This window comes from Ailuropoda melanoleuca, chromosome 1, assembly GCF_002007445.2.
Source record: "Ailuropoda melanoleuca isolate Jingjing chromosome 1, ASM200744v2, whole genome shotgun sequence".
NCBI classification, from domain to species: domain Eukaryota; kingdom Metazoa; phylum Chordata; class Mammalia; order Carnivora; family Ursidae; genus Ailuropoda; species Ailuropoda melanoleuca.
In genome coordinates, this window is record NC_048218.1 from 201,023,361 (window position 1) to 201,046,660 (window position 23,300).

The 23,300-nt window shown below is 40.2% G+C and overlaps 1 protein-coding gene across 1 annotated transcript; it reads left to right on the forward strand.

Annotated features, from left to right (window-relative positions):
• Positions 1 to 14,143: 14,143 nt before the first annotated feature.
• On the forward strand, positions 14,144 to 20,577 carry PIP (prolactin induced protein). Its single transcript, XM_011230969.3, has 4 exons — positions 14,144 to 14,260; positions 15,869 to 15,974; positions 19,932 to 20,046; positions 20,364 to 20,577. Exons 1-4 carry the CDS (start codon positions 14,166 to 14,168, stop codon positions 20,474 to 20,476), a joined length of 429 nt encoding a protein of 142 aa, XP_011229271.1. The 5' UTR covers positions 14,144 to 14,165; the 3' UTR covers positions 20,477 to 20,577.
• The last annotated feature ends 2,723 nt before the right edge of the window (positions 20,578 to 23,300 follow it).

The window sequence follows — 23,300 nt, forward strand, 5'->3', positions numbered from 1 at the left end:
ATCATACTTAAATCCACAGTGAATGAAATTTTCATAATAATGATATAGTCACTGATCACTACTTTAATTAAAATAGTACTAATTCAGGGGAGGATGAGAAAGAGAAGTGGGATCTAAGAGACTTAAATCAATATTATAACAGAAAGTGGATTAAAAAAATCTAAAATTGATAAGTCAACCACTAGCAGTATAAGCTTATCATTAAGAGGTGTGAAAATAATTACCAGAAAAGTTTAAAGTGGCTTTCTCCATAAAATAGGACTGGATAAATGGGAGACAAAGGGAAGTGGCTTACAGTTTTCAGTATAAGCCTTTTAGCATAATTTGCTTTTGTAAAACATGTGTATGTTTTACTTTGATTTATTTTTATTTTATTTTTTATTTATTTGAGACAGAGAAAGAGAGCACAAGTGGTGAGGAGGATCAGAGGGAGAGGGAGAAACAGACTCCCCACTGAACATGGAGCCCCATGTGGGGCTCAATCCCAGGACCCCTGGGATCATGACCTGAGCCAAAGGCAGACATTTAACCAACTGAGCCACCCAGGCACCTCTCTGTCATAGAGTTTAAATGGAATGTCCAGCAACACATCATAGATTTCTGCACCCTAAGTGACTGGTGTAAACCCAAATCAGCCTATTATGACCTGGCTCCAGTTTACTTTTTAACATTTGCTCCCAGTGTTTTCATTCAGAAATCTTATGCTCTATCCACACTGGCCTTCTCACTATATTCAAGGTATGTTATCTGTTTTTCTGTCCCCACAGCCTTTGATCACATCTTTAATTATCTCGCCACCTAGATCTGTGCCTTCTCTCCACCTCTCTGAATGCTACCCATCTCTCAATACTCAGCAGATCAACTTCTTATTACACACATGTGATATGCAAAGCACTGCTAGAACTATAGAAGTTAGTCCCCTAAGAGCTTTATGTTTCATTAGAACACGAATGCAAGTTGGCAGTTAACTATAATATAAACTGAAGTAGATTCCATGAGAAAGGTATACTCAAAATACTGAGTGTTTAAAATGTGTATCATGACATCAATCTAGAAGAATTAGAATATATTTCATGCAGTAGAGAGTAATTGAAACACACCTCAAGGAATGCAGGTGACAAACAAATGGAAATGTGAACTGTTCAAAAGCATAGTGGAGGGTTGAAGTATGAATAAAGTTCGATTGGCAGAGCATCTTAAGGGATCAATGAAAAGCCCACTGTGGCTAAGAAGTATGGTCTATTGTGGAGAGTAGGAGGAAGTGAACCTATAAATGCAAGTTGGTGACATGATAGAAGGTCTTGAATGTCAGGTTGTGGAATTTTTACTTACCCCAGTAGGTAAGACAGCTGTGTAGGTTTTGAGAAATGAAGTGGCCCAATCAGACTACTCCTTTATAAAGATTAATTTAGCAGTAGTTTTTAAGATAATTTAAATTGGAGGAAATAGAATATAGAGACAGCAATTAGAAGCTATTCTAGTAATTACAGTAAAAAATTTTGAGGATGTGAATTACTGTGGTCAAGAAGAAAATAAAGAAGGATGGGTGGGAATGGGGTAGAGGAAGACCTCCAAGTCACTTGATGGCTGGTTGGCCCATCTTTCCATCTGTCTTTCTCCATACAAAGAAGACTCTACTTTTCATACCTGATAGACTGGGGAAATGGTGGTAGCAATGGGAGGAATATGATTGTTTGAGTAGAACATGTTTTGGATACACTAAGTTAAAGTGTTAGTAGCATGTCCAGATGGAAGTGAATTGGAATGGGGATCAGGAGCTGGACATTGAGATATTTCAGCACGAAAGTGATACTTGAAGCAGGGGCCGGGCGGGGGGGAGTATAAACAGAGAAGTTATCCATAAATAACAACTTTTAAAAGTCTTTGTTTATGAGGGTGGGGAAAAGAGACAGATAAGAGAAGGGTCTTGTAACAAAGTGATCCCTCTCTTTTTGCTATGGCATTTTTTGTTGTTTGTTTTTCATGGAGAGAAGAAAGCAAACAAAGTGGGTCAATTTTGCCATCTTAAGCTGCAAGTCCATAATAGGAAAGATTCTAATGGAGATTTAAAGGATTGTATCTCAAAGGAAGAGAGTAATTCTGGAATGGATTACTTAAGTACTTGCTTGGAACTGCCCTATTTCCAGCCCAGTTGAGGCCCCTGAAAATTATCCCGAGACCTGAAGGACACGATGACCTGGAAGCTGATGATCTGGAAGAAGGGGAATGTTGGTGGTCACCACCTGATTTGCCAAGAACTGAGGGCTTTCCCAGCACACAAGACTTTCAGTGCTAAAATGGAAAGTTCTAGGCAAACCAGGCTAAGTTGGACCCACCCAAAGGGATGGAATGAAGAAAGTGGGCAGAAATATCATAGGTCTCATCTTCACATTTATAGGTAAAGTGAATATAACCCAGATGGATGAAGTTTCTGGTTCACTGCAGGGGGCTTGGCGGGGGAGAGGGGTGTTTCTATCAGCCAACCATTCTCCAATAGAACAAGAGCCCCAAGATCTAACCAGAGAGTGTCTGGGGTCCAATCTCTGCAGATACCACAAAGCAGAAGAGAAGGGTGAGAAAGGAGGACTTGGATCAGGGCAGTGCTAGGCTGGCAAATGGAAAGTCAGCAACAATTGTTTCACATAATTGAAGTGCTTGATACGGTAACCAAGTGAAGGCAGGTGGATTAAATTGACCTCTGATACAAGGATATTATTTAGGCTATAAAACCAGGAAGAACAGCCCATGTCCTGTCCTGCCAACAAATTCATGACAATGTGCCATTGTGCAGATCCTGTTGACTTTCCTGAAGAAGCAGAATCTGTCTAAAAGGGTACCTGGAAAGGTTAAGAGGACGTGTTGGGAAGCCCTGTCAAGTGGCCCAAAGAAACTCACAAACACACTCTTCCTCCTTTCCATCCCCTCAGAAACCCCAGAGGACAATGCTTATTCATCCTCCTGTGCTTAGCTGAACTACCAGGTTAGATATTGGTCCTGAATTCTAGGAGTAGAGGTTGACCACAAACATTAAACATCAATAATTTTTAATTGTGAGGGGCAGCACAATAGAATGAGAAGGGGATGGCTTTTGCAAGTAATGCTTATTCATCCTCCTGTGCTTAGCTGAACTACCAGGTTAGATATTGGTCCTGAATTCTAGGAGTAGAGGTGACCACAAACATTAAACATCAGTAATTTTAAATTGTGAGGGGCAGCACAATAGAATGAGAAGGGGATGGCTTTTGCAAGTGGAGAAACCTAGACATTGATTTAGTCTGGCCACTTACTACCTGCGTCATCTTAGCAAATTAATTTGTAATGTTTGCTTAATAGAAGGTATCACACAAGGGGTTTTGTGAGACAGGGACATAACCACATGAAAATGCCAGTTGGCATTTGCCAATACATGAGAAAGGGAAACTCCCTTCTTCCCTCACAGAGTGACTCAACTCTGTGTGTGTGTGTGTGTGTGTGTGTGTGTGTGTGTGTGTGACTGTGTATATGCGTGTTGGTGTGTGTGACTCTATGGGTGTATACGTGTGTGTGACTGGGTACATGTGTATGACTGGGTGTGTGACTGTGTATATGTGTGGCTGTGTGTGTGTGACTGTGTGTGTATGACTGTGTGTGTGACTGTGTGTATGTGTGGCTGTGTGTGTGTGTGTGTATGTGTATCTTCAGGTGACCCTCTGGCTTAGAATCTTATCCAGGAATAAAAGCCCTCTCTTATTCCTCATCCTTTCTCAGGAGCTATATTTTAACTGGATGTTGCAGCTCTGATTCCAAAGCCAGACAGCCTTGTCTTCTCCATTTGTTCACACACTTCTAACTCAAAACACACCAGTGGCTTCCATCTCATTGTAAAAAGGGGGCTGGAGCTTGTTTCTTTCTAATTCTGGAGGGACATAAAGCTATCTCTACCTCTGAGATATTCTGCTCCAAAGTCCTTTCTGCCAGTATTAGATAGTTGAGTCAGAAATATTCCCCTCCCCTAATCCCAGAGACTCAGTAACTGTGATGAAAACGAGCTACAGTCCCTCCTTCCTTCAACCGCTCCCAGCTATCTCTCAATCCTCACCTCTGTCCCCTATTTTAACTTTGCTCCATACACAATGAGTTCATCAGGAACCTTGAAAGACCAGGGAAGGACGCCCACAGTAGAGGACCAGCATGTTTCTGGAAATGTTTGAAGAAATCCTTTAAAAATGGAACCTTGCAGGGGCATCTGGGTGGCTCAGTCAATTGAGGGTCTGCCTTCGGCTTAGGTTGTGATCCCAGGGTCCTGGAATCGGCCGGCATCGGGCTCCTTGCTTGGCAGAGAGCCCTTTATCCCTCTTCTCCCTGCTTGTGCTCTCTCTTGCTATCTCTGTCTCTCTCTCTCTCAAATAAATAAATAAAATATTTTTTTAAAAATGTAACTTTACAGCATAAATCTGTGAAAGGGAAGGAACTCTCAGCCCTTCCAAAAAGGAAGGTTAGAATTAGAGAACTTCATTTCTCCATTTCTTCTCATTTCTCCTGGTCCTCTGGCCTCTTTGCTGCTGAGCCCGGGGAAATGGGTAAGACCTGATTACAGAACCATCTGATTTGTGTGTTTCTAGAGAGTTAAACCTTTGCTCCAAAGTTACTGACCAAAAGAGCCAGGCTCTAGAAGGGAATTGGGAGGAAGGGGTGGGCATGAAATAAATAAGGCCCCTGCCAAAGGTAGCGAGCCAGCCCCATGAACAAGATTAATAGAAGGTTCTGTTCTGCTGGGCTGGACTGCCTGGAAAGGCAGGAAACTTAAGGCTTTCTTGAGTATTCCATATTTGCGCTGGACAATCTCTCTTAGGCCTCAATTCCTTCTCACTGCTGTCCTCCTTTAGTGTGAATAAATGTAGGAAAACTGCTTGCTCACAGGATTTTCTGAGAGACTGGGTATGGGCTACAAAAGAAAGAACATTATTATTGATGACTCCAAAGTTTTGACTTAGCATCTGAGTACTCAGAGATGCCATTTACTAAAATGTGTGCCATGCTGTGGGAGGAGGAGTTTGGGAATGTGGAGAATTAAAAGTTTTGACCTGGATATGTTAAATCTGTGATGCTTTATGAAATCCAATGAAGCTGTTATGTAGGCTATTAAATGAACATGTCTGGAATTCAGGGGAAAGGTCAGGGCTGGAGATACAATTTGGGAGTAATTACCAGAAAAAAGCCATTATGACAGATGATCCTAGCGAGTGAGGGTCATCCAGCAGTTAGAGGTTAAGGACGAGGAAAACCTTCAAAGGAGACACGATTATTATATTCAAAGAATAAAATTAGAACACAATTCATGACATAATATAATGTAACAGGAAAAAAGATGTTTGTTGTTTGAGTTAATCACTCCTAGTTGGTAAGAATGTGGGATAACTGGCAATGGTACACACTGCTTGTGAAGGTGTCATTTTGGAAAAAGCAGTTTGGAATTAGAACTTTTTAACCTAGTAATTCCACTTCCAGGAATAATGATTTACTTATTCTTTTATTCATCTACTATTTATTGAGGTTTTTTCACTCCAAGCTCTGTTCTAGATACTGAGAACACAGTCGTGAAATAAATAAAGCTCTGTTCTAGATACTGAGAATACAATTGTGAAATATATACATATATATACATGCTCACATGTATATATATATACACATGTATATTCTATAGTGAGCATATATATATATATATATATATATATATATATAATCTCCACCCTTACGGTGCTTATATTCAAGTGAGGATCTTATTACAGCATCCTTTGAAAGAATTATAATTGAAGAAACTAAATGTTTAAATAAGGGATTGGTTAAGTAAATAATTTCTGTTCATACAATATATGTTAGGTAGCCTTTTAAATATGCAGAAGAAATCTAAGTATAGTGGCAAATATTATAAACTACTGTGTAGTAAATAACGATATTATGAACAAGATATACAGTACAGATTCATTTATAAGTTGTATGTCCTGTGTGTGTGCACATATACATGAGCATACATGTGCCAGGACAATTCACTGGCAGTTGCTATTGTTGCTATAGGAATAAGTGGGAGATATCATTCCCTCCCCATCCTAATATATGTTGGTGTGCTGAGTCTGAGCTCCACAGTTTACATTATCTCATAGGGATTTGACAGATCAGGGCATAAGAGTGAGTGTATAGGCCCAAAGGAGGGTGGTGTAAGGGTGGGAGCTACATAATAGGAATCTAGATTCATGATCAAAATGGAAGATTCCAAGTCTAGTAGACAGGGCTCTTCTTGATGTATTTGATTTTTACAAATAAAAAAAATTCTCTCATATCTATATGAAAATTATAAAGTTATAATTCTATAAATCTTATAAAATTACATTTTGGTCAATAAAGAATAAGAAAGAAATAGAAACAGTTGAAAGCTGTACTAGAATAACAGTGGTAAAATTATGATTGATTTTTATTTTCTTTGGTTACATATTTTTTCTACAGTGAGCATTTATAATTTTGCAATGTATTTCAAGTACAGGGAGACCTCAGAAGAAAGAGGTATCACTTTGGTTAAGACTATCAGGGAAGGAGGTGCCTGGATGGCGCAGTCGTTAAGCANTAAAAAAAATTCTCTCATATCTATATGAAAATTATAAAGTTATAATTCTATAAATCTTATAAAATTACATTTTGGTCAATAAAGAATAAGAAAGAAATAGAAACAGTTGAAAGCTGTACTAGAATAACAGTGGTAAAATTATGATTGATTTTTATTTTCTTTGGTTACATATTTTTTCTACAGTGAGCATTTATAATTTTGCAATGTATTTCAAGTACAGGGAGACCTCAGAAGAAAGAGGTATCACTTTGGTTAAGACTATCAGGGAAGGAGGCGCCTGGGTGGCACAGTCGTTAAGCATCTGCCTTCGGTTCAGGGTGTGATCCTGGCGTTATGGGATCGAGCCCCATATCAGGCTCCTCCGCTATGAGCCTGCTTCTTCCTCTCCCACTCCCCCTGCTTGTGTTCCCTCTCTCTCACTGGCTGTCTCTCTCTCTGTCAAATAAGTAAATAAAATCTTTTTTAAAAAAAAAAGACTATCAGGTAAGATTCTTTGGAGAAAATGGGATTTGAGCATCAGAGTCCTATGGATAGAAATAGGGATGGGTATAATCCAGGGGCAGCCAACACATTCACAGATGCAGTAGGTCACAGGGACCAAACCAAAATTTGGTTTGTTTGGAACACACATTCTGTATATGGCATATGCACAGGCTGTTTTTAGCATCCAAGGTTGTTGCCTGAGGGTGGGGTCTATATGCAGGATAGTGGGGAAAAGCATGTAAAAATGCTTCCCTTGTTACCCTTCCTACATCTCTCAGTCTTGTTTTATATGGCTTCATTCCTTCAAAATCATGCAATAATAAGGTTCAACTATTGGCTTAACAAACAATATACTTATCTGAAACATAAGTAAAATCATTTAAATTTTAAAATGCCAAAACCCTGCATACCCAGAGATTTTGATTTGGTATTTCTAAGATGGGCCTATTATTTTTGTTTTTGCTCTTTGTCTGCTCAAGCAGTTCTTCTTTACATAAGGATTTGAGAACCCATGGTCTACTCCTCATTAGAACTTCAGCCTGAATTCATAACAAAAAACTCTTTAAAACCCACTTCAGTGCAGTATTACAATATCTTCAGGCTTGTTTTAGAGCATGTTGTGAAATGTCCATCTTCCTGGTTATCTTTATCTTTTCAGGTTTCACTCAAACCACTGCTCCCCAAGAACGTGGCTTTCACCCCTAAACTCTATATTTTAGGATCTCTATATCATTGATGGCATCTCAGAATCTCCTACAGGGCTTTATAAAAAAAGCCAAATTCCTACATCATTTTATCAAATTCCTGAATCAAAATCTTTGGGCACAGAGGCCAGCAATCTGTTTTATTTTTATAGCTATACCAGAGATTTGGATGCAGCCAGCCCAACACTTCTCTGCTGACCGTAGAGTTCACCAGCCTCTCCTCTGGTCTACCAAGAGTCTGCCAGACTTAGGTTCTTCTGGGCCTGAGCCATTAAGACTTCTTCCTTCCTGCTATGACCTATTTATAACTTAACCTTCTGCTCCAGGCTCACCCACCTAGGTACTCTCCAGGTTCCCATTCCCATGGAAAATGTAGCTCTGAAGTTCATTCATGAAGGAATGAACAAGATACCTTTGTATTACTCAAAGCGAGGAAAACAATTTTCTCAACCATGGGCACTAACATCTCTGCTAACTGGTTGATTAAAAATGTTCCTATAGAACATCTTTAGTAACATCAACTTCGAAGTGCCATATGTCTTGGGGATGATGAAAAAACAATAATTTGAGAGGAATTTGAGCACTGCCAAATGATATATTTAAGTATAATGGCCCAGAAAGCAGGAAATGTTAGCGAGTCAAAAAAACATGACATCTCTGGCAAGGAGCAGCACAGGGCTCATGTTAATTCTTCTGACTCCTGCATCACTAATCCAACAGCAACAGCACATGAATGCGAGCTATCGTTACTCCAAGGGAAGGTCAAGATTAAAAATCATCCTGAACTGAAATGCAACATGTGACAGTTTAAATTCTTTCTTAATTCAAGAGGGAACAAGTAACATACTCAATCCATGGAGTGAGACAGTCCCCTAGTCTCACACAGTACCAGATATGGAGTCCTGAAATATCAATGTCATGCTCAGGAAGATACAAATCCTTGAAGCAAACCAGTGCCTGGACTTAGTCAATAACCAGGTGGAATGTATTAGCCTGTGAGGGTCAGGTGCATTGAGAATGACAGCTTACTCTCTTCTAAGAAATCTGCAAGAAGAAATCTTACAGATTCTTGTAAAATATTCATAGAAGCACAAATTTTTATTGAAAAGTAAGCAAATACTCTTGATTTCATTATCAAGGGACTTTGCTACATTATTCAGGCCTAGAAACTCCTTCGCAGTTGGGATCTTGTAACACCAATTCCTATTAAATATTTGACCAAACACCCAAATTTGAGAAAGGCTCCAAAAAACCTTTTGCCATAACTATTCTGGTTCCAGCTTCAGATAAATTACCCCCATATATTTTCTTCATGAAAATTAAGGTACATCCATGTGATGAAACTACATGCTTCGAATCAAAGGTAGTATAGTAAGTGTCATTTTTGAAAAGAAATTAGCGCAGAATCACACTGCTAGTTAGAGGCAGATCTAGGCTTTAAATTCCAGTCTATCTGATTTTAAGACCTGTGTTCTTGACAATTCTACTACTTTGCCTACTTCCAAATGAGTAAGAATTGATAATAACATGGAAAAGACTTATTTAGGTATTTTTTCACATTTGGTGTATACAAGTGGGGAATAAGCTTATGATACTGGCCTCATTATCATTAGTCCTTAGGTAAATACAAATACAAACTACAATGAGATTCAACTGCACACATTCCAGAATAACTAACAACAACAAAACATGAGCATGGAATATTTTTCCATCTTTTTATGTCTTCCTCAATATCTTTCAAAAGTGATCTATAGTTTCTAGAATATAGGTCCTTTACGTCTCTGGTTAAGTTAATTCCAAGGTAACGTATGCGAACCAAAAAACTTTTTGATAAAATTCTTTCCTGGGGTGCCTGGATGGTACAGCCAGTTTAGAGTCTGACTCTTGGCTTCAGCTCAGGTCATGATGTCAGGTTTGAGACTGAGGCCTGAGTTGGGCTCTGCACTCAGCAGGTAGTCTGCTTAGGTTTCTCCCTCCCTCACTCTCTGTCCCTCTCCCTGCTTGTGTGCTGTCTCTCTCTCTCTCTCCAAAATTAAAAAAAAACCACTCATTATCTATCTATGATCTTTTAAAACTTATCAAACCAGTGAATTAGTATTCTATTGCTGCTGTACAAATTGCCACAAACTTAGTGGCTTAAACGAAACAAATTTATTATCTTCAAGTACTATAGGTTAGAAGTTCAACACAGGTCTCACTGGACTTAAAATCAAGATGTCTAAGGGCTATGTTCTTTTCTGGAGGCTCAGAAGGGGAATCCATTTCCTTGCCTTTTCCAGCTAAGTGTATCCTAATTCTTGGGCTCATAGCTCCCTTTCTCCATCTTCAAGGCCAGTCATGTTGCATCTCTCTGACTCTTCTTCCATCTTCACATCTTTCTAACTGAGCAAAGCTGAAGATGTTTCTCTGATTTTAAGGATTCATGTGACTAGATTAGGCCTACTTGGAAGATCCAGGATAATTCCCCTATCTCAAATCTTTTAACATTAGTCACATCTGCAAAGTTCCATTTGCCATGTAAGGTAACATATTTATAGGTTCAGAAGATGAGGACTTGCACTTCATTGCAGGATGAGGGAGACATTTTCTGCCTACCACAACTAGTGATAAAAAGGAACTTCTTTAATTAAAGAATATCTACAAACATCCACCCCTAGTATTAAATTCAATACTGAACTATTAACAGCTTTCACTCTGCAACCAGAAATAACACAGCGTATCCTCAATGGTTACTTCTACCGAACACTGTACTGGAGGTTTTAAGTGGTTTAGTAAATCAAGAAAAGATATAAAAATATAAAGGAATGGAAGATGTGCTATATCATTAAGTGATATATTTGTGTATATAGAAGATCCAAAAGAATCAATGAGAAATTTTAAGGATTATTAAGTGTTTGCAAGATTTCTGGACATATGATCAATTTGCAAAAATAATTGTATTTCTATATGCCAGTAACAAACTATTAGAATATGAAATTTTTCAAAATCATACCATTTACAGTGGCATACAATGCCATGTACCAAAAATAAATCTAACAAAAGATTTTCAATGGAAAGTATTTTTGACAGAAATTAAAGAAAGCCTAAACAAATGAAAGGACATGTTATTTTCATGGATTGTAAACCCAGTGCCATAAATGTGTTCATTTTCCCGCCGTTGATCTATGGAATCAATATAATCCCAATCAAAACACCATTTTGTCTTTGTAGACTTTTAAAATATTCAGGAGATCCACAAGCTGGTTTTTGAATACACATGATATGCAAAGGGTCAAGAATAAGGGCAAGATAAGAAAATCTTGAGGAAGAACCAATTGGAAAGAATTACTGTACTGGATGTCACGCGTGATTCTTTTTCGTTTGTTTGTTTGGGGGTTTTTAACACTTTTTTTTTTAAGTAGGCTCCATGCCCAACATGGGGCTCAAACTCACAACCCTGAAATCGAGAGTCACACAGTATACCAACTGAGCTAGTCAGATGCCCCATGAGTAATTTTTTTCTAACATTGTAGTCATTTAAAAAGTGTGAAATTGGCATGATGAAAACAAATAGAATAATGATAAAATATGCATACCTGGACTCCTGGGTGGCTTAGTCAGTTAAGCATCTGACTCTTGATTTTTGCTCAGGTCATGGTCTTGGGGTCATGAGATCAAGCCCCACATTGGGCTCCATGCTCAATGTGGAGTTGCCTCGAGATTCTCCCTCTCCCTCTCCTTTAGCCCCTCCCCCTGCTCCCACACTCTCTCTCCAAAATAAATTTTTCAAAAAAATTTTAAAAAACCAAACTCTAGTATCAGACTACTTGATTTTGAACCCTAACTCTGCTAGTTACTAACTTTGCAACCTTGAGCAATTTATTTCTCTAAGCCTCAAATTCTTCATCCTTAAAATGAGGAAAATATTTAAGTTATATGATCATTTTGGGGCACTTGGGGGGTTCAGTTGGTTATGCAAGTGTCTGACAGCTTGATTTCAGCTCAGGTCATGATCTCAGGATCCTGAGACCAAGCCCTGGTTCATCCAAGATGTATGCATGGTAAAGTTAGTGATGTGAAGCCTCAGGGCCCCTTACTTACAACCTCTTCCAAAATTCTGTATCTGTATTTCATATTTGAAAATTTGCATTTTACTTCTGAAAGAGGTTCCCACTATTGTAAAACAAAACTTTTGGATTCCACAAAACATGGATCCAAACTTGGCTCTACCAGTTACTGACTATGTGACTTGGGCTCAGCATATTGATCTGCTATGTGCCTCCAATTCTCCATTTGTAAAATGGAATAAAGCTGGCAATCTCCTCCATAGCATTGTTTTGAAAATCGAGTAAATACATGTAAAATGTTTAGCACAGGGTCAAGCACATAGTATGCGTTCACTGTGCATTGGTTTCCTTAACTTCTTTTCTCTTTAACTTCTTACCTTCCTCGTTCGTGAGCCCTGTCGGGTCTAGGATCACCTTTTTCTTTGCAAATTTAGCCTGTGCCAGGCTTTTCTTTAATCCTTAATCCCTTCCGCTTGCACCTGTACATTCCCTTCTATGAGCCTCTTAAGTTGTTTACAATCTGATTTTATCAACCTCTATTTGTTTTCTGAAACCTACCACACCTGTTCATTAGTTAAAGGACATGACAATTTTGGTTTCATTTTCTCCCCTAGGAGCCATCTGCTAGATTAGTTTTCTAAACAACAGCATGGAGAAGAAAATGATATTATCCTCAAACTTTTGTCATAATAACATTCCAAAAACTTTCCAACATACCATCTATAGAACTGCAGCAGTTGCTTAGATTCTATCTTCCCTCTGAAATTTTGATCTTTTCAGATATATTCAACCCCATGAATACTGATGCCTCTGAGTCAACTGTGGAACAGACTTGGGACACATGGATCTTTGCAGGTGGACTTGCCTAGTTCCTAAAACCAACCTAAAACCACGGTTTGCCTGATACTGCTCATCTCCATCCAGATCTTTAATGCAGTGGGGGTAGCAGTTGAAGAAATTATGTTGCAATGATTTATTGGCTTATTGGCCCTCAAACCACATCAGTTTCTAGAATAAATATCTATTTCCGATTTAGCCAATTGTTTAACCAATATCTGCAAACATTTATATCAGGCTAAAATATCAAGAAATTCTATAGTCAAAAATACTTGATGGAATGAAAGATTAAAATACTTCCTACTAGCCTGTAAGGCATCCTCACCATATTCCATTATTCTATGGATATCACTTTTCATGATATTCCTGACCCAATACATGACCATCACTTAAAAAATAATGATTTTTTAAATATATATGTAAATATCATCATGCAATGCCTCTCAAAATTATGCTCCATAGGCAATAATCTGTCTTATATCCCAGGAATTTATCGCCTACTGAAGCAATACTGAAGCCCAGCAAAAGTGATATCAAGAATTCCGTACAACACGCCCAGCTGCCTTATCTTCTCTACTCCCCATCTGCCCTTCCCATCTGAAATGCCTGCTACATGGGTTTAGAAAACGATTTCACCCTAAAGGTTCACATACATTTGCAACCAATATGGGTTCCAACCCTTTCAACATTTATTGTCCCGTCTCAAACACCAGCTGAATTAGGATTCTCAAATAAAATCAATAGAGAGTGTGTGTGTTCGTGTTATAGCCCATGAAGCTAAGGACTCAACAATCACACACATATTTGTGACACCCAGTTTTATGGTCTTAATTCACCAGCATCCAGAGCAGCCCATCTCTAGTTTTCTCCCCTGTCATGATTGGTGGTGGTCCCTAGGAGAATTCTGATCACCCTGGCAGCCCTGTGAAATTTTTTGAAGAACATCTCTTGAACTTACTATAAGGGGATCAAGCAAAGGTACCCTACAGCTGTGATCTGAAATCTGCTACCACAGCTGGGTTCTCTGTCTCTAGAGACTAGGGGAGCAGACTATTTTTAAGGCTACATACAGCAGGCATATGATTATGAGGGGAAAGAAAACATTTTTTTCTTTTTTTTTAATAATAATTTTTATTATGTTATGTTAGTCACCATACAGTACATCCTTAGGAAAGAAAACATTTCTGTAAGCTAGGAAAGAGCTGCTATGTCTTTTGAGGTCCTGGCTATTCTGAGAAACTCTGGTATACTAAGTAAATGAGGAAGGATAATCTAACCCCTCTCCCAGACTCAAACACTGCAGCTGAATGTCGACTTTTTCCATAGAAAAACAAACTTCAGCTCAACAAGGAAAGAGCATGAGTGGGAAGGATAATTGGGTAATTGACCACATGGATCCGCTTGGCAGCTCTCCCACTTCCTTGATCTACATATAAAGAGTATGCTGGGCACTTGGGACAGTACTTCTCTAGGACGTCACATTCTGTCTCCTCCAACATGCACCTTCTCCAGCTCCTGTTCAGAGCCGGCCCTGGCATCCTGCTCCTGGTTCTCTGTCTGCAGCTGGGGACCAACAAAGCTCAGGAAGACACGTAAGCCAAGCCTTTTTCTTTCTCACAAAAATCATTTCAGGGAGGGCTCTTACCCTCGCCTGGAAATCTATATATCCCTTCCTGAAAACTTTTCAACATCCCGGAACTCTAGTCCCAGGAATGCTTATAAACCCCATGTCAAGTCCCACTTCTCTCCTCTTAGGAAGTCCTATCAACTCCCCTCATATTTCTACTGGATGCTTCTAGGTTGTCCATGGAAATACGGCACAGTGTGCATAAAGGCTGTAATTAACAATCAGACTTGCTCTATGGCTCTGATCTACATCCTGTTCATAGTATACACCTTTTTTAGATTTCCACTCAGTAAACTTTATGTTCTCACACCTTGCCACCTAGAACAGAAGGTTTAGCAGGTCTGTGAGTTCCAATGATAGCTTTGAGCAATTTTGGCAGGATTCACTAAAGGATCAGAGGCATTGATCATTGATTTTGACCCCATGGTCTAAAGTTGAGCTAGCACAGCAGCTTAGACATTCTTCCTATTCTGAAGCCCAAAGACAAAAGCAAGTACACACTCACCCACACCCACAGTAGGACCCAGGAGCACAGGTTCAGAAGCCAAATCATTGAGGGTTCATATTTGAAGGAAGCAGGAAAATTGGGCAAAATGAAGTAGGAAATGGAGCCAAGGTCTGGGAGAAGCAGGGACACTCACTGAATCTAGGTTTTCTTCACAGGAGTATGGTTTTGAATGCTGGGTTTTTGGATTGTGGTTCTGATGGGACCCCCTGTGGCATGCCCAGATATCCTGTCCTGGAGTACACCATTCAGAGTTTTGACTAGTTGGTATAGTGGAGGCCAGTATCCTAAGAAACCTTGGGTAGAGACAGGTTCAGATAGAGTTGTCACCCCATGTAGCCCTGAGATGGGGCCACAAGTTGTTGATATAAGCTGTACTAATTAGGGTGATCAGCCATCCCCATTTGCCCAGGAATTTCTCAGTGTTAGCACTGAAAGGCCCTCATCCCAGGAAGCTCCTCACTCCTGGGCAAGCTAATCTGATCACTCAGTCTAGCTAAGCTGGTCATTTTATCAATCCTAATTTCATTTACAAATCAGAGGAATTTTGGAAACACTTAAGTCTTCATACCCCTTTCCTGTGCACTCAGCACTAGAGCAACTCTCACAAGAATGGAATAGCTCCAAAATCTGAGATGTTTTACTCTAGGAAAATGGGACCATGAAGCACTGTAGCCAAAAACCTGAATTTCCTTCTGTCCCACCCAACACCAAAGGAGCTCACCCAGGAGTATCTGGGAGAGATAAAGTAACTCTCCTGGTCCTAAACCCAGTTTTGTACTTTTATTCTTTTTTCTTTACATTTATTTTTTGTCAGTGGAAAGAACGATGCTCAGTTTTAAATAAAGCATCAAAATTCCTTTATTAAACAAAACGAAGTCTGTAGAAAACAACCAAATCAAACAAGGATCAAAGAATCCTAGGGGTTCTGGTGCTCAGCAAATGATTCAGATCCCATCATCCCGCTCCCCTTGCACCTTCCCTGTTCCTTCTGCTCTGCACATTGTGCCCCTCTCTCTTGTGGACAGATCTCTGATCTCTGCCCTGCTTCTCTCTTCCACAAACCAGCCGAGAAGTAATAAGAATGAACTTGACGACGTCCAAAACAGACAATGCAGATGAAGAAGTCACTGCGAAGCTTGAAGTTAAAACGGATTTGAGAGAATGTGTGGTGGTAAGTAGAGGCCTGGGGAAATGAACTCAAGAAAAATCTGACTCCTTAGTTATGAGTACAATTAGATTAACCTCTCACTTTAATGTTGTATATTGTACTTAATAAAATGCTGAATAGCTGTCCTCATGCTCCCAATTCTCATATGTGTTATGCTACTTGAGCCCCAGAACAATCATCAGACCCTGGGGCAGATGACTATTCTCATTTTACAGATGAAGGAACCTGATCCAGAGAGGTGTAGGAAGGATGAGAAGGAAAGAAGGAACGAGTAGTGAGAAAAGCACAGCTAAGAGAGAGAGGAGAGGAAAAGTCTAAGAGCTGGGGGAGAAGAGGTAAGAGCTCCTCAAAAGTCCTGGGCACGATTGTTTGAGATGAGGGGTAGGATAAGGGGTTCTCACAAGGAAAACTGCAACCCCATCCAGTAGACTGAGGCAGGTGGCGGAAGAGCTATGTTGCAGAGAACACCTGGTGTATGATTCCCTTGTCTGCAGTAAGCTCGGAGCAGAGGCTATGTTCATTGCCCTTCCCTCTGCCCTTTTGATCTACCATCAGAAGTTCACATTTGTTCCAGCTTCCTCTCCCCAACAAGGAGCCCACACTCTCCTCCCCACTTTCTCCAATTCAGCAGTTGTGGGAGGGAGTCAAATCCCTTTACTAGGTCAGAGGTTCTCAAATGGAAATGTGTGTAAGACTAACCTGTGCATTATCACTCTTGTTTGGCTGCTCTGGGCCATGAGGAAAAGGGGTTTGTGCGGGTTTAACCCACAGAGGCTCTTCCCCAGGGAAGAGTGTGTCTTCTCCTCCCTGCTAGCAGCCTTCTCATGTGTCGTTACACACACACAATCTGCCCCTTGTTAGGTATCACTGTTCTAGGGCCAAGACCCAGGCGTCTCCCCACTGACTCCTTCCAGAAGGGCACTCTCTCACAAGCATTTTTCTATGGCAGGAGTTTCCTAACTCAAATTACATTTACATATGATGATTAAATAAAAACAAATTTGGGAGCATGAAGACTGTTATTCATTAGAATAAGTTCTAGAAATGTTCTCATACCTGTAAGAGAAAGATTTCTGATCACTGAGTAAAGTACAACACAGCTGCTTTGTCAAATTTGTCTGTTTACAGTTCAAGAATATGAACCTTGTATGTTTTTTATTTTTTTAAAAGATTTTATTTATTTATTTGACAGAGAAAGAGAGCCAGCGAGAGAGGGAACACAAGCAGGGGGAGTGGGAGAGGAAGAAGCAGGCTCATAGCGGAGGAGCCTGATGTGGGGCTCGATCCCAGAACGCTGGGATCACGCCCTGAGCCGAAGGCAGACGCTTAATGACTGCGCCACCCAGGCGCCCCTGAACCTTGTATGTTAATTGGGGGTGGGAGGGAGGCCATATCATAATTTTTCAATTTTGTGTTTTATCATAACCACAGATGACAAAAGGAATGAAAATTTGTGCATAAACATCTTGTGATAATGGTAGTTTCTGGTAATGATAGATAATGAAAGTCCATTTCCACCCCTGAGAAAGTGATAGGTGTAAAAAAGTGTATTTAATCAACAAAATCACATGTGAAATACTTTTGTGCTACTATAATTATAAGGACTATGTTGTAAGGACAATGTTAATAGCAATAAAATAAGGCAATCTTTTTTTTTTTAAAGATTTTATTTATTTATTTGACAGAGATAGAGACAGCCAGTGAGAGAGGGAACACAAGCAAGGGGGAGTGGGAGAGGAAGAAGCAGGCTCATAGCAGAGGAGCCTGATGTGGGGCTCGATCCCATAACGCCGGGATCACGCCCTGAGCTGAAGGCAGACTCTTAACCGCTGTGCCACCCAGGCGCCCCTAAAATAAGGCAATCTTTTTAAAACCTACCCAAGTACAAGGAATCTCATAAAATAAATGATATTGCAAATTAGAAAGAATTTATGGGAAATATTCTTAGTTTTGATCAACCAACTTTTATTTGTAGCTTCTAATATTTAAAAAATATGTATGGCTATAAAAACATCATATTTTTAAAATTTTAGGAAAATATATTTTTTTATATGTGCAAAGATTCTAGTACTTAATCCCCATTTTCTAACAATTATAAAGTTTTTGCAAATAAATTTTTGATTAAGTGACATATTAAGATCACAAATTTAAAATTAAAATTTATTAGGTGCACGTGGGTGGTTCAGTCAGGTAAGCATCTGCTTTCAGCTCAGGTCATGATCTCGGGGTCCGGGGATACAGTCCCAGGTCAGGCTCCCTGCTCAGCGGGAAGTCTGCTTCTCTCTCTCCTTCTGCCCCTCCCCCTGCTCACGCACTCTCTCTCTCTCTCCCTCTCACAAATAAATAAAATCTTTTTTAAAAATTGTATTTGAATACAAAGACTGTATAATCTTTTAAAGTTGAAGAGAAGTTGTGGCAAACCGCAGTGCTTAAACATTTGTGGTATGGACCATTTTGCTGGTCTCATTAAGTCTAGGGAATGCTTATCAGAAAATTGCTTTTAAAAGTGACTAAAATGCATTGGATTACACAGGAAAACTACCATATTGAAAAATAGTGATAGGATTCTTTTGCCCAGTGTGGAGCCTACTTAAAAATTAAAAAAAAAATAACTTTTGAGACAGCACTATTTACATTTCTATATCAACATATTAGCTAAAAAGGCAGTATGTTTAAAATATAGGCGTTAAATTTTATTTTATAAAAATTATCTATGTGGTAACTCATGTTGCTGAGCTTGAATAAGCAGTTTCAACTGTGCACTGGTTTTTGACAAGTGGATTCCAATGGATTCGGATTTTTGTTTTGAATATTCAAGTGTTGAAAATTCTGATTCATTAGGATAAACTGTTATAAATGCCATAAGAAGATAAACCAGGCAAGGGTAGGTTTCTTGAACAAAACACCAAGATCTTTAAAGTATTCTGAGTAAAATTCCAACGGTGAGAATGCTTGAATTTCCCATTTGGAGCTGACAGGCTATTCGGTGCATGGTTGCCAGTGACCTGGGCAAGCTTCAGGAGATAGGCAGATGTCCCCGGCCATAACCATGCAAACTCATGATAATGTCCCTGTATTCAAGGTAGTGATGAGCGCAGTCAATGTTTTGAGACATATAAACCTGTAAAGTAATACGAACATATCTATGCTTCTCTTCATGATAAAATCATACACACTGCTAATGCCACTGAGGATCATGACATAACAGAAGGAATACTCAATTTCAGTGAGACATTAATAAAATAAAGAGGCAATTTCTTTCCATCTGAGTTCACAGGCCCTCTAGGTCTATGAACTCCAGGATAATACCCCCGTGCTGAATACTAACCAGACAAAAGCTTCCTGATGCTGCTGAAACTTACATATCTCAAGTTGTAAAGCCCTCTCAAATTAAAAAAGGAAATTTACCTTCAAGATTTCATTTGTTTATCTTACAGCCAAGTTTGGTAAGTAACTGTTTTCCTCTCACAACCAAGGAAGGAGAGACTGAGAGATGTCACTGCAATCATCAAAGGTCACAGAGTTTGAGAAGAGCATGATTCTGGCAATAAGACCTGGTTTTGGCCTCCACACCCAAGAGCCAAGCTGTGGTCACAGACCAGTTCCAGAAAGCCCTAGCCAAAGAATCACAGCAAACCTGCTCTCCAGAGGAAGGTTGCCCCAGAAGGAGTTCTCCTTGCCCTGTCAATTCACTAACTCTTCCTTTCAGCCCCCAGACCCATGGTGGCGCTAAAGCGGGAATTTGAGGACATGTTGACAGAAAACCTTCTGACCCAGACTTTAGCTCCCAAAATGATACTACAAAAGTGGACTCCACAGTGCCTCTGGTCTACATGCATCCCTGCTCTTTGCACATGAAGGATGTTGTCCTCCTTCTTCTTTGCTCTCTCTTGCCTTTCTCTCCCTTTCCCACTCCCCAGACTAACACAGGGTTCTCTCTGCCCACCTCCTCCTCCACAGATCAAAACTTACCTCCAAGGCAGCCGTCCAGTGGATGGTCCTTTTAACTATAATTACACCGCCTGCCTCTGTAAGGATCATCCAAGAACTTTCTACTGGGACTTTAAGGTCGATGGTAAGTATAGGGGTCATCCAAAGGAAGAGCTATTCACTAGGGCAGGGGAACCATAAAGAGAAATGTGACTCTGGGTGTGGAGTAGAATGTCGGGGCAGAAGGGTGGAGAGAAAGGAGGGAAGAAGAGGGGAGAGTGGATGGAGACTATGCCCACGTCTGAAAGTTGAGGGCTTGTGTGAGAAAAGCTTAAGGGGGATACATTTGTAAATGATTTGGGGAAACTGGGCCCTAGTAGGGAGGTGCCTGAAACTAGTAGAAAAGCCAGGAAACGGGGTTAGGGTGTTATCAGAGAAGATCTTTTTCCTTGTCTCTTTCAGGCCATATGGCAATAAAAGCAGTGGTCTACATTACTGAAAAAGAAGGTATCTGCCCTGATTTGTCAGTGGTGCCCAGTGGACAAAAAGATTTTCATACCATTGGGTGCATATAGACAGTCTGATCTTGGTGGAAGCCTTTGTCTAACAACCCCCCCAGGGTGGTTCCTTTAAGAAAACTTGGCTGGAGTATCTACTGCGGTCTGTAAAATAAACTTCTCACAAACTTCTCTTTGTTCTGTTGTGTCTTCCCTTCCAAATCTATCCCAGAGGAGCCTCAGAGCACCCAGAATTTCTAGTACTTTGTTCTCTCAAAGAACTGTTACTGAGGAGTCTCATTGCCCATTGGTATAAGGAATGAGAGTTGAATAACTAGAGAAGACTCACAGAATCTGAAATTCTCTGGGCTCCTAAATATGATGCCCCTTCCCTGTACGCATGCCCTGTCTTTCCTTACTGTAGGAAAAAACTCAGAAAGCTAGGTAATACCGGGTGTTAGTGTAAAATGAAGGGCTATGGGAGCCATTAAGCACTGCTGGTGGCCTTTTGGAGAAGCATCTGACATTACGTAATCAAATAGATTCTGCACATACCATATGAGCCAGCACCTCCACAACCAGGAGTGATGGTAAGAGAACCTGGGTTCCTAGGCCAGTATATTCCAGCTATCAAAGACAAAGCACCACTGGATAACCATTGTTCTAAAATATATGCCGCATCTTGAAAGACATCACCATAACCCTAAACAGTGTGATCTCCAAGCTATCTCCTTAGCTGCTCATTTATGAGGTTTTTCCAGCATACTGTAGGTGACCAGTAGTTTCCTGATGATGTCATTAATGGAAAACTGGTAGATTCCTTGATCATGTGCCCATTGTAACAACTGTTTCGTTAAAATAAGTAAATAAAAGATTCCCTTGATCTAAAGAGATATTAGATGAGATTCCATGTCTAAAAATCAGATACCCTATAAGCTGTCAGATGGCAGTGCTGGCCAAGACACTGCAGGCAGGGAGGATACATCCACACCTAGAATACATATCAACCTCAGTAGAGACAAACTATTGCCCCCTCAAGAGTCAAAGGGCTCAATGTAACCAATGTATTTTCCAAAAGGTCTCCCTGCTGTTGAGGTCTCAGCATTTGTCTCTGAACTGAAAGGTTGGCAGCCACACATCTAAATCACTTATGGTGAAAGGCACATGCACAATGTCGATGATCACTGCCTCACTGGCCATCACACAAGCATTGGAGTAGCTGAGAACAGAAGCTGCCTTATGACCATTGAACCAGTCATCCTATCTAATTAATTAATTGTTCAATGTTTCCTCTGCATCAGATACTTTCTTATGAGCATTAACATGAGACACAAAGAACCACATACTTTGTAGTTCATATCCCTTGGTTCATCCAGATAGCCGATTCATTTGTGAACTACACCTGGGTGTTTTATCTCTAAAACCCAGTTATAAGAACTCCCCAGGGCGCCTGGGTGGCACAGCGGTTGAGCGTCTGCCTTCAGCTCAGGGTGTGATCCCGGCGTTGTGGGATCGAGCCCCACATCAGGCTCCTCCGCTATGAGCCTGCTTCTTCCTCTCCCACTCCCCCTGCTTGTGTTTTCTCTCTCGCTGGCTGTCTCTATCTCTGTCGAATAAATAAATAAAATCTTTAAAAAAAAAATAAGAACTCCCCCATCCATGAGGCTGCAGGACAATCTGGGGGAGGAGTGTTAGCGCAGTGGAAGTAGTTGACATGAGATATGAACCACATTTTCTCCATAACTTAAGCCCTCTAGAGCAAGTTGGATCCAACTGCAACTGTGTTATTTCCATCATGTGATGAATTGCTGCTGTACCCACCCAAATTTATAATTTGTGGGTCAGCCAATACCTAAGTTGTCATGGGAAACTCTGGCCCCATAGTCACTTGGTGTTTAATGGTCAAGTATTAGGTTTCTATAGTGCCCATGTGCTCCTTTTCAAAAAAAAAAAATAGTTCTTCGCTGCAAATGATAGGGCCATATTTCAGAATCCTATTGGTCTACTCTGCAACTCTCTTCCTACGTCTTACCAGAGACTACACCCGGTGTCTTTAATCTACCGTAGGAAAGATTAAAACACATAGCATATAGGATATGCCAAGTGATATGGCCAAAAAAAAAGGGACTTATTTTAGTTTACTGAGACTGCCATAACAAATACCATGGTCTGGGTGGCTCAAACAACAGAAATTTATTTTCTCACGCTCTGGAGGCAAGAAGGCTAAGATCAGGGTGCCAGCATGGGTCCTTGCGAGGGCCTTCTTCCTGGCTTGCAGACAGGCACCTTCTCACTGTGTTCTCACATGGTGAAGAGACAGGTCTGGTGTCTATCTCTTCTTATAAAGGCACCAGTTCTACCTTACCAGGACTCCACCTTTATGACCTCATTTAAACCTGAATAACTCCTTAAACGCCCTACCTCCAATACAGTCATGTACAGAAGAGTGAGTGGGGTTAGGGCATCAACATGTGAATTTTGGAAGGGACACAATCCAATCATAGTAAGTAAACTTTTTCTCATGCCAAAATTTGAACCTGCTACAGAAACCCTTTTTTGCTCTGATACCACTCAAAACTGGTGTCTTTTTGAGTCACCAAATAATGTGACTGAATGTATCATTTGCAAGTGTAGAAAATACTGCTTCCAAAATCCAAGGTTTTCCAAGTACTGTCCTTTTTTGGTGGTAGGTTATTCAAGGTGCAATAACTTTCTGGAAAAGAAATTCTAGAGATGCCCGTGTGGCTCAGTCAGTAAAGCATCCAACTCTAGATTTCAGTTCAGGTCATGATCTCAGGATTGTGAGATCAAGCCCTGCATTGGGCCAGCTTGGGATTCTCTCTCTCCCTCTCTAACAAAAAAAAAAAAAAATTCTAGCATGCCCCAGACCACTGAACCCCTA